The sequence below is a fragment of the Pagrus pagrus genome, assembly GCF_965226575.1.
Source record: "Pagrus pagrus genome assembly, chromosome: 18".
NCBI lineage: Eukaryota > Metazoa > Chordata > Actinopteri > Spariformes > Sparidae > Pagrus > Pagrus pagrus.
The window spans coordinates 7,251,472-7,267,760 of record NC_140202.1 but is presented as its reverse complement, the minus strand read 5'-3'; the positions used below and the strand labels follow the sequence as shown (position 1 = coordinate 7,267,760).

Sequence of the window (16,289 nt, the reverse complement as noted above, 5' to 3'; positions counted from 1 at the left end):
ATGATGCAATCTACACTTTAATAGTTTTATTAAACATCAGATTTAATGTGAATATATGCCCATTTTATATAAATATAGGCCTGATAGGCAGAATATACTCACATCCACTGGAGTGGACACATGTATTTTCAGTCACAGTAAAGAATGTAGGCCTACAAGAAAAATCTGATTACATTTTAACAGTTCACTTTGTATACTGCTGATGTATGGTGAAGACTGCATTGGACACATATGTCACTCCTTCAAAATAACATATATTAAAAACAAAAGTTATTGTCGTGATTTTCACTTGTCGAAGAGTTAAAACAAACATTAAAAATGATTAGAAGTTACAGCCCTGTTGCTTTCTTCCCTTGCAATGAATTGTATTTTCTTCAGAAATTTCCTTTCATGTGTTTGAGTTATCCTCCCCAGAATAAAGACTTGGACTCACACAGTAATGTAGTTTACTGTAGCCTACTTTGTGCTTTTTTTTTAAACCTTAATTGCCTTTGGTCTAGTGAAGTTCTGTGAGATGAAGGCAAAGTGTTGGCAGTCATATGTGCAACATAGCTCAATTAAATTCCACTTTGTCACTTGGTTTCACTGTCAGCAGAGTGGATGAGTTGATGGGATTAATATCTATCACAACATGATCAAACTGCCTCTGCATCTGAAGGCTCATTAGTGTTCGTCCTCACATGAAAGAAGAGGAGGAGAACCACAGTACCATGTAGGGTTGTGTTTGACCAGGAAATTTAAATTGCTCTTCTTAGAAGAAATACATTCAACATTATCCTTGTGTCTGATTGATGTATTCATGGACGACATCACTGTGGTTTTCTGAAGGGATGGTTTGAAGTCTGGAGTTTGGGAAAATGTCCTCTACCTGAATGATAAAGGTCTCCTGTTTGTCTAGTCGTTGGTCTTGTTGATAATGCATTTCAAGCGATTGTTGGGACACCGTGTGAAGAAGCTCTCTATCTCTATCTCTGTGTTCTCACAGGATGGTTGGAGTTTGGCTTTACCATCGCCAAACATAAAAATCTGAACTGAGGGCAGAGGCGAGGTGATGACTGGAGGTGTCTGATGTGAGACACAATGCTGCAGCAGTGTGATAGCTGGACACCTGTCAATAAAGTCAACGCACCAAAGCGTGCTCACTTTGTTTGAAGCTCAATATCACCCCTTTTTGATCGTTACCAAGAAAGTCATTAAAAGACATCAAATTAACTACTGAGACCTAAACCTCCTGTAGGGAGAAAATGCTTCTGTTGCTAAGCAACTGTATCAACTAATTGTTCACGCCTAAATGGCATGAAAGAGATGACAGAAACCAATTTCAAGAAATCCCACTTGCTTTTATCTTTTCATCAAATTTCCCTCTCTGTAGCATCAGCACTTCTGTCATAAGACCACACAGAATTACATTATGCTCATATACATAGTGTTGTATTATTCCGGTAGGCCTACAGCTCAGAGTATTATCATTTCCCCCTCAAATAGTCTGGTTCATCCCACAATACTTTAAAGGGGCAATTTGTAAAATATGGCAAGAAATTTACATTTAAAACATTTAAAAAAATGAACTGTTATTATCAACAGAATCTGAAGAAACAACAATATTCACTTATGTCAGAGATGTCTATGTTTGTACTGAATTGCAGAGATGTCTACTGAGGTTAGTATACTAACCAGCTAGCCCTGGCCCGTCCTGTCTCCCAATACCACGATTATCACAAGAGGTGACAGTTCGATAGCCCCTGTAGCTATTTTGTCGGATTAGTAAAACTATGTTCCTTACTAAACAGAAAAATACTCCCATACACCGTTTGAATCCAAGCTGCTCTTTTGTTACAGAACTAAGACAAAGTTAATTGCCTTGTTAATTCATTGCAAACCACACTTCATTCAAAGCTGACATTAATGAAATAAAACTCACCAGCTCCTAATTTGTCTTTCCACAATCACCTCTGGTTCGGTCAAAATAAATCTGCAATTCAGAGTGAGATGTGAAAATATTCTAGCTCTTCATGCAGTTTCACCCACTGCTGATGCCCAACTCTGTCTCTGTCCTCTGCGTCATGCCTTTCCTCTGTACTGTGTCCCCTGTCTTCAAACTGACCACCATCAGTCTCAGAGGCTGTGTTCAGTCCCAGGCTGGTATCTAAATGTGTTCACCTGGAGGCTGCTGAGCCCGCTTGCATTGAGCCCTGTTGTCCCTCTTCACTCAAGGTTATAACCCAGGCTGACTCCAGTCAGCGAACAGGGCCACTAAGCTCCACAGATAACTGAGTTGCTAACAGTAGCTGGTCGCTACAGCCAAGATAGCTACAGATATCCTCTTTAGTTTTGGAGCAATGTTCTTTGTAATGAATTCTTACCATTTCTTACAAATTATACCTTTTGAACACTTTATTCATTGTGATAACAACATTCAGTCGTGAATAAAGATTTGTCAGGTGTTACTCTATGTTTTACTTATTGTCAGAAGTCCTTTAAATTAACAAAAATAACAATGTGATAGTCCATCTTTCAATATTTTCTTCCCCTTCCCCTACTGAGGATTAAGATCTTGAAAAACATCTCAAAATGAATAGTTTAGTTTTTTTAATTCCAAAACAGCTAGCCATTGTAGTTTTTAGCAAATCTTAATCTGTGTATTCATACCACAGCTGATCTGGCACACACATTCTTGCCCAGCTCCTGCATACGAGCAAACAGTTCCACCTCTCCCATTAAGTCAAGCCAACATGGAGTCTTTGGGCTCTATCTTACACCTGGTGCAAAGCGCCGCAGCGCAAGTGTCATTGATAGTTTCAGACCGACGCAGTTGTCATTTTCAAGCCCAGTCCCCACGATTGATTTATGATTTATAAAACACACCCATGACTAATTCAGAGTCTAAATACCACCTCTTTGCAACATGCGCTGCACTTTGCGCCCAGATAATCTGCCTTTTAACTAGCAAAATGGACTTGGACACGCCCTAAAAGCCCTAGTACGCTGCACTTTAGACCATGTGCTATAGGCCGTCTAAATAGGGCCCTTTGTCTTTATTATGTCTCTGTGCTGTGCTGGCAATGTTCCTGACCTCTGATCTTATGTGAAATGTACATGTGGACATGAAAGTTTGTGTGTATAGCATTCAGTTAAAAACACTCAGCAAAAAAAAAAAAAATATTGATGACTGGTAGACATTATTCACTTTTGTTCCCATCAGATCACACTGTGAGATAGCAGTGTGTTTGTATTTGTTTATGGGTGCAGGGCTAAGTCCCTTGTTGCTGACTGAGGCGGCAGACAGCCTAGTGGTGAGAGAGGAAGGAGAGAGGTAAATTATTCACACATGATAAAACCATTGTGAACAGCCTCGCCATCCCTGGGGCCGATGCTGTAGCTGTAATTATTTTTTAGATCTGAGTGGTGCTGCTGGGCATACACGAGGCTTCTCAGTGGCATTTTACTTTACACCGAGAAGCTGATTGTGTCAAAGGTACAGAATGTGATAAGAGCAAGCTATTAGTGCTAATTACTTTGTTGGGTTTAGAAACAATAGCCAGGTAATTAATGGCGATGTAATCCAGTGATGTGATCTGAAAGAACATATTCAATCTGACATTTTTAATTCTAATTAGCCACTGCCTGCAATGATCCATATCTGATTTGTGTGACCTCAGTCTGCCAGAATTCATGTAAATTTTCTCCAAAGACAGAAGTGTCATTGCTAGTTTCAGACTGAGGCAGTTGTCATTTTCAAGCCCAGCAGCAAAAATAAAAGCTCTACTTATTATTGTAGTGTATTTGATGGAGGTACATACGTTTTTCATAGAGATGTGATCCATAAGTAAGTTTTTTTCATTGTGCAATGCATGTGTTGTTCTTTGATTTCCAGTTCATGAGGTGATAGTTAGAGCTATGTGGAGTAATTTACTGTTTGATTCGTTAAGGTTAGTTGTTGATTACAAACAAACAAACCTCAGAACTGTTTTACATAAATTCCACCAGCATGTTCAGATCCCCACCAGAGGAAGTACTATCCTGGACCATGTGTATACAAATATTCCTGGCAGCTACAAAGTCCTCCCACATCCTCACTTTGGTCTGTCAGAGCATAATTCTCGGCTTCTTCTTCCTACTTACTCTCAGTTGATAAAGAGGGTCAAACATCAGTTAAAACTGTTAAAGAGGTGATATTATGCTTATTTTCCAGTCCATACTTGTATTTGGGGGTCCTAGTAGAATAGGTTTACATAGTTTAATTTTCAAGAAACACATTATGTTTCTCATATGGTGCATTGCTTCAGCATCCCTTTTTACACTGTGTCTTGAAAACTCTGTTTTAGCTACATAGTGAGACATGTCACCTCTGTTCAATCTTTGGTGAGAGTTGTCATGTGCATTACTTAACAGGCAGGATAGAGCCAATCAGAGGCAGAGTAGGGCGGGTCAGGCCGAGCAAGGTAGTGTGATCTAAAATAATGCTGCTACAGTAGTAGCAACTTTATGTCTGCTCACTGACTGGAGTGTATATCTTTTATTATATATATATATGTATATATATATATATAAATATATATATAAATGTATATAAGGCTGTTACATAGTGACATAATTCTTGGTGTTTTCCTTTCCAATAGAATTTGGAGTCTAGAGATTTAAACCGGGAGAGGGCGGGTTGAGTTGGAATCATTGTGAAAAGGTCATCTTTTTTAGGGAGTATTGTCATTTTAACGGTCCCCATTCTGCTCATGACGGAGAGTGGACGGTTAAGAAGTGGGGTTAGGTTGAGACCGAACAACTGTGACAGCCTGGGGGAGATATTAAGGCCCAGATATGTGATGTGAATTGTGCATAAAGGGATAGGTGGTGTTTGGGGCTGCCACATTGCAGCTGTTACTATGCAGTGGAACAATAGAGGATTTATGCCAGTTTATGGCGTAATTAGAGGAAGGATGAGCTATATGTTATCGGCATAATTTTATGATGCATTTGGTGTCTGGATCCCTTTGATTCAGGTGTTCTGATGAATAGCTACAGCTAGTCATTTCATGAAAATGGTGAAGAGGAATGGAGAGAGTGGGCATCCCATTGGTGATAACACCCGCTTCAGTGTATAGAATTTTATTCCAGCCATTAAATGATTCCACAAAGACAAATGTTTGCATTGTGTATATGAGAAATGACCAGTATACTCTGTGGAAGGCCTTTTTCTAATGAGACGATGATGGTTCCTCTTTGTTGGAGTGATGAATAATCCATTAAATTGCAAAGTCTGCGTGTGTTACTGGATAAATGTCTACTTTCGATCAAGACAGTTTGGTCTGGGTTTATTATGGATGAAATGAGATGATGATGATTTTTTTCTATTCTGTGAGTGTGTGTAGTTCTGATTTTAATGTTCACATATAGAACCCAGCAGGAAAGCCATCAGTGCTTTGTTGTTTGGCATGAGCTTGAGGGCAGTGTAGAGTTCGATCTCTGTAATCAGTGAGTCAATCATTTCAATTTGTTTCTTACTGAGTTGTGGTAAATTAATGTTGTTTAGTAATGAGTGGATGTCATGTCAGTTCTCACACGATAATAGGAGATCGAGGGGGTGGTGATGGTATGACAACCCACGGCTGCCACGCGAGAGACCACTGTTTGAGACAGCATTTCAATATTTCTAGACATGAAAACACTGGACATTTTGAATGAGACTTTGTGTTATTGGCAACAAAATCAGATAGTTTCGACAAGACTTGAGGACAATTTCCAGTTGAGTTTGTGGTGACTGAACTCGTGAAGCCAAAACATGATCTTTTCATAATCCTAGTGGCTTTTGTGCAAAAACCAAAAGAGACCCTAATCACACCATTGTCACAACATAAAATTCAAAATTGAACCTTAAGAAACATAACATTTTAACGTAAAGAAATGTCAATTTACAACATATCTGTTGTATTAATTCTGGTGATTAGGTTGGGTAAAAGTGTAGAAGAATTCAATAATGAAATGATGTGGTCACATATATTCTGAGTCAGTTTTGTAAGTTTTTGTCCATAGCTGACGAGTGCAAAGCTTGTGGGGTTTGAGCTTCTGTGTGAATGGGCAGATGACATCCTGTAAAAGGCTAGCCAGCAGTAGGGATAAGGTGATGCTGGTGCAGATCAAAGGCAGGTGGTCAAGTGCAGAGAAGAGGGTAAATGTGCTGATGTGCTGTGGATGCTGTGCTGGACCTTATTATAGCCGGTTCAGCAACACTCACCATTCAGGAGAACTCCTCTCTCAGCAATGCTGTGGATCTAAACACTGTTAGGATTTGCCTTGTGTGTGTGTGTCTTTCTGTGTGTGTGTGTGTGTGTGTGTGTGTGTGTGTGTGTGTGTGTGTGTGTGTGTATTAAGGATATCGAGTCACCTTTGTGTGAAGTAACCTGCACAGTGCAAGATTTTAGCCCTAGTAGCAGCAACGTGGACAGATAGTGTTCAGAGCCTGTAGCATGCTAGCCCTAAGCCATACTGCCATGGAACTTTCATACATTTACATTCCCAAGAGATTGAATCTAAACACTTCTGCTAATCTTTCATTTAATGCTGGCATCAGGCTGAAATGCCCAGCTGCCAAAACTCAGCTGATGAAAATACAGATAAACTAATCCTGTGGCTTTACTAATGCAGGCTTTCAGTGCAAAATTGTTGCAACCCTCCTCCACTCTATTCACCTCCACTTCATCATATCGCCCATTTCAAGCTCATCACATCCAGATTCTCAGCCATCATCTTTATCCCATCACCACCACCAGCGTCTAGGCTTCATCAGGGGGTTTCCTATACTACTCATGGCTTCACCATCCCTATTAAAATATAATAGATGTCATGATGGGGCCTTATCACCAGAGACTTATATTTCTCATCTAATGTGCACATTGCAATAAATATTTATTAACTGACTGAAAATTGTCTCGTTAGTTCTCTTACAGTTGAGTGGATTCTTTGAATGCAGGTTGGGGATTGATTTGTGAATCCTGGAGGTTATCTTGATTAATGGTATTGTCTAAAGAAAACTGTCTAAAAAAAGTTAGTGTTGTAGTAGTTAAAAAATCATGTCCTTTTCAAAGATGAGGACAGAGGTTGAATACAAATAAAATGGCAAAAAACGGTCACTGTCCAGCTTACTTGCGAGGAAAATCCATGGTGGGGGCAGTCTGACTGAAAATCCAAGGCACTCTGATAAGTTTAAAAACACTTTATTCGGTAAATGGATACGCATTTCGACTACAAAGTCTTCATCATGGCATCAATGCCCTCAATAATTTTCATTGGAATTAAGCTGGAGAGTCACTGTTTTGCCATTTTTTTTGTAAATTGTCACTAAATTTTACTGTGAACACCAAACACATTAAGCCCAATGACACACAGTTATTTGCACTGATTTCGAAGAACTTAGTGGGTCCCAATACTAGGTTAGAATGAAAAACTGTGATTTCACAAAATAAGCGTAACTCAAATTCTAGTTATGATGTTTTTCCAATGCTTACAACTGTATCTCAAATCTTATCAAGTAACCTAATTATGGATTGTCAACCATAAGTTTGGGCGATCTAAAACCTCCCGTCTCAGATATGAATGTCCTCCTTACTCTTCTCTGGTCATCCACTGACTCCTGGTCATTGACCTTTCACCTCTTCCCAGTGGATGCTTTGAGACAGGGTCTGAGGCGGACCTTGTGCTTATTCTTTTCTTGCTAACTAACCTTTATGGTTCAGAACTGTTAGATCTGAGCTGAATACAAGAAATAATGTTACAGATTAGAGAAAATTCAAGAATTTTTTTCTTAAAACCAGAACCTAAAATCATGCTAACACCCTTATGGTTTTCTTTTTTTCAGTTTTTGTTTTCTTTTCGCACATGTTGGATCTGATGGTGCACCTTAGTTTTGCCAAGCTAAAAACAGGAAGACACTAAGAATTGTTGTTAGTGCATTTCACAAGTTTGTATTAGTGGTCAAATGAATCAGGAGGAACTTCTCCACTCCAACATTTAAAGAAACACAAACAGGGTCAAGTGTGCAAGAAGGAAAAATATTGATCTCTAGAACAATTTTCATCTAAAAGATATCTAAATTGAAAAGTGTGTTTAACAAAGCACAGGGTTTATATGTACATATATTTGTATAAGAAATCTATTTAACAAATATGCAGAAAAAATAAAAACTTTTACACAAATTGAATACACAAAATTCAATAATGCAGTATTATTGACACAGTAACGTCTTATAATGGACCATATCGGATGCGATTATTAAATATGTTTAGGTCCATTGTTCCTGCTACATTTTATATAAAAAAGATTACAATTCAACAAAAATCATTTAAATAAACACAAAGACACTGTTACAAAACACATAAAAACATATCTATTTTACACACACAGAGACGCATATTCTCACACATTTGTATCCATTCAGATTTATCTTCCACAGTGTGACACAGTCCATGTGGGGAGGCAAAGTGGAAAAAATTCTAAAAAGCTGTACAAAAGCTACAGAGTGAGCAGCAGAGCACCATGTAGCCCACGGTGTGAAGGTGGTGAAGCTGTGGTGTGGAAGAAGCAAGTATTCTGATGTTAATGTGATCGTTGCAATCGTCCCATAGAACTAGACTACTTCCCGCAGAATCAGTTTTTGCCCAGAGATAACTGCTCACTGTAAATATACTGAGGAGCAATCAGATAACAGTGGGGAGGGTACAGTTGACAATTAGTGTTGAGATGACAACATCCCAGTGTTGTATTTTCAAGTGCTGACTTTGCTGCTGCCCAACTCCCTACTGCCTAGTGAACAGAGAAGTTTATTAATGACAGAAATGTCAAGAGAGCATAAAACTCATCTTAGTGCAAGAAAATATAAGCAGAGAAACAAAGATCCATAAGTGTTTGCGTGGTAAGAGATATTTTCTTATATTACTTCCTTAAGACTTCAGTATTACATTTCACAATTATGATTGTTACAAATTTATCAAAAAAAGGATGACTGACATTAATTGTGGGCTGTTTCATGGACCATGTTGATGAAAATAACATTTCTTGAAGTGACCACCTGTCAGTTTATGATGGTCTCTTAATATTGAAGTCAGAATAAATGTTGACAATGTAAGTTTTGCTAACCACAAGAACGTTGAAACTTGACATTTCTTTGTGTTGCAATTTTACATTTCTTTGGGTTCAATTTTCAATTTTATGTCATGACAACACTGCTTATGGTCTGATTAGGTTTTGACATAAAAAAAAAAAACAAACACTTTTCACAGATTTTTCCATGCATCTAAACAGCTTCTCACAGATGAAAAAAATACCAACAGATGTTTAATTCCTGAATGGGCTGTATGTTTGAATTGAGCCCTTACAGTTCATTTGGCAGGATTGAGGTCTTTAATGACTGGTTCTCTGTTCAGGTAGGTGGCCCAGTAGACCAGGTTAAAGCTCCCGAACAGCACAGGGAACATGATGCGGGATATGCGGTCGATCTTACTGACGCTGTTAAAGGTTTTCTTGTTCTGCTCGGGCTTTGTCTCTGCTGTCGTCTTGTTGGTATCACTCAAAGCACACTTGGATATGGTGGGCAGCGTGGAGTCTTTTGTGATGTTGGGAGCGTAGTTAGCCACAGCAACAGCATAGGCGTTGTTCTTCTTCATGATGGCCACTTCCTTTTTCTGCAAGGAGAATGTTTCAGGGTTAGAGACCTTTAGAAGTAATTATTACTACTTTAATATTGTGGTGCACAAAACAAATTTATTAGCACGGAAATGCTTGTATTTTCTTCTACAATTGTATTTTTTTACATGGACAATGCCCATTTGTCAACAGTGTATATAGTGTATATTATAACCGAGAGGCTAATTTATAATCTATTTCAATAAACCAGACATCATTCACTAGTACATAGCTGTTTTTTGAGTGAGTCTTAAGCTACTGTCAACAAAACTCTGAACTTCCTGCAGCATTTTACATAAAATGCCTACCAGAAAAGGATTACACTATGCACTGAGCTTCTAAAAGACTTTTAATGTGACACATAGAGTCAGCCAGTTTACTCCAAACATGTCACATAGCAGCCTGATCAGTGCCCCTTTGCCTCAAACTTTTACACCCCTCTAGCATTGCTTCTTGAAGCTCCCCTCTCGTGGAATAGTATAAAGAATGAAAAATGTCTGACTGGGGGTATGGTTGGAATGGTTAGATGGGTCATACATAGGTCTTACCCCAGTATGTGTGTGTGTGTGTGTGTGTGTGTCACCAAGTGTCAAGTCTGATTTGTTTTTAAGTTAGAGAACTTATGTAACATAGTTATTTTAAGTCGAAACTTTATCTTTTCCTAAACCTAACCTCTACGTTTTCCCAACTTTAATAACAGCCCAAAACTCATTTTATGTTATCTGTTTGTCGCCAAGCCTTATCTTGAAAGTCTAACAAGATGTAGAATATTACATGTTATTGCTAACTTGACCGTGGAGACCGTCACGTCCAAAACTGACACTAACGGGGTAGGTAGAGCGTCATAGTTTGAAGCTGCCTTTGAAGCTGAAGGCCGCTGACAATGCTGCTGTATATGAGGAGTTGGAAGTTAAAGCATGTTGCATACAGTATATGCAGGAAGAGTCGGTGTTTCACTGCATCAAGCCTAACAAACATGCTGGATTAAAGGTTTTGAAAAGGCACATTTTCTACCCTACTGGGCAGCCATTAGGGCAACTGACCAACATGACAAGTATACGATATATTGTACATAGAGAGTGAGTGGGTAAATTGTTTCTGTCAAAAAGAGAAACTGGGAGTAGCAAAAAGATGAGTATAACCTGGCTATATTGGTGTACTAATGGAATTTGTTGTGTTGTTGAAACATACATGCTACTATGTGAGAATTAATGGTGAAACTCAGGATCTCAAAGAATCCTGAAAGAAAAACCCTTAATATATAATATAGAATTGTTGTAGATTCTACTTTATGTGGAATTGCTGGAGAAAATGTTGATGTTTTGTAGATGTTACTCCTAACATTTTATTTTTATTTTGTATGATTTCAACTCTTTCACACACACTGCATAAAGACAAGCATTGGCCCATTTACACTTAACCACTGCATCTTGGCTGAATTGAAAAAAAGTGTGACTGCTACCAAAAAACATTAGAAATGAAATGACATCTGATTGCTGAGACGCTTCCACCATGCCACATACATCATCCTCTCTCCTCCCAAGTCATTGATAGTAACCACTTCCAGTCTCTTGTGCTTAATGCTAATGGTAGCTCAAGTGACACTGAAATCTGCTATCTTTCTGGCTGTTTCCTGCATTGCTTTCTGGATGAATCATACTAACCTTATAGCATGTCAGAAATAAGTGCACTGTTGTGTCTTTGTTCCCAAATGAATCAGAGTCGTGATTCTCTGTTGCAAAGCAGGAAATGCACGATGGCAAGTAATAACATAAATTATGGCTAAAAACAGGCAATTACCACTGCAATTGTCAAATCATTGAATTGGTGACGCCTGTGTTTTATAAGTCAAATGATCTGTGTGAGACAGTTCTATTCTTTAGTTCCACTCAACATTTTCCCCTTATCATATGCACTGGTTAAAATTGAGGTATATCTGCTCAGTCAGACACGAGTGAGACTGAAAATCAAGGCTTCAACATTTAGTGTGTAGGTTGGTGGTATTCTTCTTCCATGTTCAAGTCATAGCTCATTCATTCATTCATTCATTCATTCATTCAGCCTTTATTTAAATCTCATAAAATCATTGAGGGCAAGCCCTCATTTTTAAATGATGTCAAGAGCACAAATAATAAAAAAAACAGAATGGGTGCAAAAATGTGATAACAAACTGAAACAACCAACATAATCAGAGAGTGAGTAAATAGAATGGGTACATTAAAATGATAACAGATAAGAAGCAATCTGACAGCATACAAATAAAAGGGAAAAAGTGATGAAAATTATAAGAAACTGCAAGCAAACAAACATAACAAAACATTAATAAACAGAGGTGCATAAAAGATAAATGGCAGACAACCATACAGGACAGCATTTAGTTAAAAACAGTTACATTCAAATGCTGAGTAGTTTGAAATCAAAGTCAAACTGACCTATAGGTATAACGGCATCAAGTTTAAATGTACGTTGTAAGATGTTCCAAGTGTATGGAGCACTGAAACTGAAAGCAGTTTTCCCAAATTTAGTGTTTACCCGGGGAACTTGGAGCATTATACAATCAGTAGAGTGTGTTGAATAGTGACTCTGTGACCAGTTTAATAAAGAGCTGATATATGGTAGCATGTTGCCCTTCAAAGCTTTAAAAAGAAACACAAACCAATGGCTGTCATGTCTTACTGTTAAAGGTGCCCATCCAACTTTTTCATATAGAAGACAATGATGAGCGGTATAACAGACACCAGTAATGAATCTGAGGGCGGAGTGATAAACCCAGTCTAGTGGAGTTAGAGTGGGGACAGAGGCATGTCTATAGATAACATCATCATAATCCAGGACAGATAAAAAGACAGCTTCAATGATCTGTTTCCTACAGGACATGGGGAAAGTAGTTCTGTTTCTGTGTAAATAACCATTTTTTTCACAAATGTGTTAAATTTAAATTTAAATGTGAGTTTCTGATCCAACCAGATACCCAAATATTTGTATTAGAAACCCTTTTAATACTGTGTCCTGTCAGAGTGATGTTGAGTTTGTTTGCATTGAGGACTAATTTCAGGTTAAAAAGAGAATCTTGCAGTTTGTCAAAAGCTTGCTGGAGAATTGTAATGGCTTTATGTGCAGTTTTAGCACAGCAGTACAGGACTGTATCATCAGCATAAAGATGGGCATTGCAATTTGTTATAGAGGATGTAATGTTGTTTATATAGATTGTGAATAAGACAGGATCCAGTATTGAACCTTGCGGAACCCCTTTAGACAGTGATAAAAATACGGAACGATAATTTCCTACAATCACACATTGTTGTCTATGAGACTGGTAGTCCTTGAACCAATTACTGGAATTACAATCAAATCCAACATAACTTAACCTCTGTATGAGCAAAGCATGGTCAACAGTATCAAAAGCTTTTGTTAGATCCACAAAGAGGGCAACACACTATTTCCCTTTATCAACCGCAGATATAATATCATTAGTAACTGAAGTGTGAACAGTACTATGCTTAGCTCTGAAACCAGACTGGTGAAGACTCAAAACAGGATATATTGAGAGGAGTGATTTGAGCTGATTATTGACTAATGGTTCCAGGACTTTAGCAAGACAAGGCAGTTTAGACATTGGTTGATAGTTATTAATATCAGTTTTATCACCCCCCTTTATGCAGTGGGACAACATGTGCAGTTTTCCAGATCTTAGGGATAACCCCAGAAGAAATGGATAAAATAAAAAGTTAAGTAATTTCATCAGCAATAAATGGAGCACATAGCTTTAAAAAATATTGGTCTAGTTGATCCTCCTGATGTGGGTGTGTCTTACTCTCCCTTAGGATATCAATATCTATGAGGTCCATCACATTAAGCATCTGTAAATTCACTTAGAAATCATGGAAAAATGACACTCCTGAAGAGCAATGTGCCCTCTAATTGTGTTAAAACTCTACCTTGTCATTGACAATACTCTTTCCGTCCCAGGCCCAGCCTCGCTTGGTGAAGTAGTTGACAGTAGCAAATTCAATAAGTGCAGAGAAGACAAAGGCATAGCAGACAGCGATGAACCAGTCCATAGCAGTAGCGTAGGCCACCTTGGGCAGTGAATTACGGGCACTAATACTCAGGGTTGTCATTGTCAGAACTGTAGTTACACCTGGAAAGAGAGGACAAAGGCATAAAGAAAAAAAATATTCAGTATTTTTAGTAAAATGCAAACAATCCTTCCACCATCTGGTCCAGGAGCAGGCCTACAGCATTGGGAGCAAACAATTTCTCGAATACCTACAACTCAAGTCATTGATTCAGGCCACATGTAACAGTGCAAAACTCTCTTGGTGCCACTACCTCAACCTAACAGGAAGTCAACCAATTTGAATTATTCTGCTCATTTTCTTTCCTTTGGGACTACATTCCCTCAACTGTACAATGGTTGTATTCCTATGCACAGGCACAAATGTGCCTGCCCCGTACCATATTACGCTGCTGTAAAGCACAATAAATGTTCAAAATATAGCGTACACTTAAACCGATATATATATTTTTTTAGGTGGGTCTTATTTTAGGTGGCTAAAACATGTCTTGCTGTCGGTGCCATTTGGCAGTTCAATGCTCTGCTTCTCTGTTGGTGCTACACGCCGCTTCTCCACAAAAGGGGAGAGCTGCTGGTCATACAGTCATTATGCCACCAAATGGCAACCAGAATTAAGCCTCATCTGTCATTGTTTTATTTACATAACATTTTCATGGTCTCTCATTGATGTTCTTAAAGTGTTTACAATTTAAAATTTACAAAAGTACAGAGAGTTAAATGTGTACACTAAATAGTGTACACTACATGGTTACACTTTTTAACTGGAGTTTGTACACATGATTGTAAGTCAGTGTCTAGTGCTATAAACAGAATATGTCCATCAAAAAATGTAAAACCAATGAATGTAGGGGATCTGTGAACAGCCTAAATGGTATTACTCAGTGTTTTTTTCAATCCCTGTCCTGGGGGCCCCTGCCATGCATGTTTGATATTTCCCTGCTCCGACACACCTGATTCAAATGAATGGGTCATTATCAGGGTTCAGGAGAGCTTGATGATGATCTGATCATTTGAATCAGCTATGGTGGAATGTTAATATGTGAGCTTACTAATGGTGTTTTTACTCATGATGCACTCATACCTGCAAAGGCACATTATGAATCACGAACCAGATGTCTCTGTTACTGAGAACAAACTCCTAACTCCTTCACTAAGTCACAAAATGCCCTTCAACACAACCTTTCATTCCTGCCCTGTTTGTCACAACGGATAATGACTGGGCTTATTATTGTGTTTTATATTTCAGTGGATAAATGGAGAGAGAGCATTACGTTGTCCCCAGACAGGTACCTGACATTTTACCAAAGGGGAAATCAGAGTGTGGGTGTGGGTCCACTGTCCTTTGGCAGATAAGCAGGGTGAGGCCTCATTGGGACCCTCATCTGGTGGCCTGCCTGCAGTGTCGTGATAAAATGTTCACGTGTCAGCATGAACACAGTTTACAGTGAGGACTGCAAACCTGGGCAGGTTCAGGTGAGGATATGATGAGGTGCTGTTCGTGGACGGCTGTTTGGCTTTATGTGCTTTTCGGTTTCATCACAATAATGGATATAAATACAACACTTACAGGTATTCCAAATAAAAGGCACAAACACATAAATTAAGGTTTTCTTTTCTACCAAACACTGTATATGACAACATGATGAACTTCCGTTCTTTTTTATCACACAGTTAAATAAGTGTGCATTATTTACTTAACACTTGATGTCATTTAGCTATGGCCAGTTGAGTTTTCTTCTTTTTTTTTACTTTTGATTGAACTTTGATGGTTTAAAATTCCATTTGGATTCAGCTCTAAGCAGATAAAATGTCTTAGAGCTTTGAGTTGAATGAAAACCTTTTTGTCATAAATTGTCCTCTGGTGATTTGGGACACACAATCCACAGCGGAACAGGCCTACTGTTCATCAGTAAAATTTCAGACATCTTGCTTGGTCGACAGCTTGGCACCCTGTTAACCTGTTTAAAATCACACAAACCCCTTTCTTTGACCTTTTATTTATTTTTACACTTTCATTCTACATCCAATTGTTTATTATTCCTTCAAGTGGATGACATGTGATCATGTCAGCGTGATTGATTCTAACTAGTTCTGTAATCCACAACAGTTAGCAGCCTATACTTACTCTGGTAACTCTGAGTGTTCCCTAATAAACTGGAGTGTGTATTGCATGTCATCTCATACAACAGCCTTTTCATTTGGTTTTGGCTTGTTCAAAAGACATAACTTCAATACTAAGATAACACAGTACTAATGTGGACATTACTGACGGCCAATGTGGTTTCAAAATTACATCAACAAATATATTGTATACTGCAGCTGTTAGAGAAAAGGCTTATTTTAATGTATATTATGGAAAACAAATGTCTACATGAAACAGATGTTAAGGACTATATTAGATTGCATCGTATCACACTGAATTGCACCAAATTGTCCTGTATTAAAGATGTATCGTTCCTGATTTCTATCGAAGCCCGTATATCTAGATGTATATCAGATTGTTTTACAAGGGAGAGATGCACACCCCTACTTACACCTA

At 38.3% G+C, this 16,289-nt stretch overlaps 1 protein-coding gene across 1 annotated transcript in view; it reads right to left on the bottom strand.

Annotated features, from left to right (window-relative positions):
• Nucleotides 1-7,644: 7,644 nt before the first annotated feature.
• The window catches only part of gabra2a (gamma-aminobutyric acid type A receptor subunit alpha2a), a 45,890-nt gene continuing 37,245 nt past the window's right edge, over nt 7,645-16,289 (bottom strand). Inside the window, exons 9-10 of the mRNA XM_084381258.1 lie at nt 13,611-13,813; nt 7,645-9,671 (exon numbers count right to left, since the gene is read on the bottom strand). Of these exons, the coding sequence (XP_084237384.1) occupies nt 9,369-9,671; nt 13,611-13,813 (506 nt within the window). The 3' untranslated portion in view covers nt 7,645-9,368. The remainder of the gene's footprint in view (nt 9,672-13,610; nt 13,814-16,289) is intronic.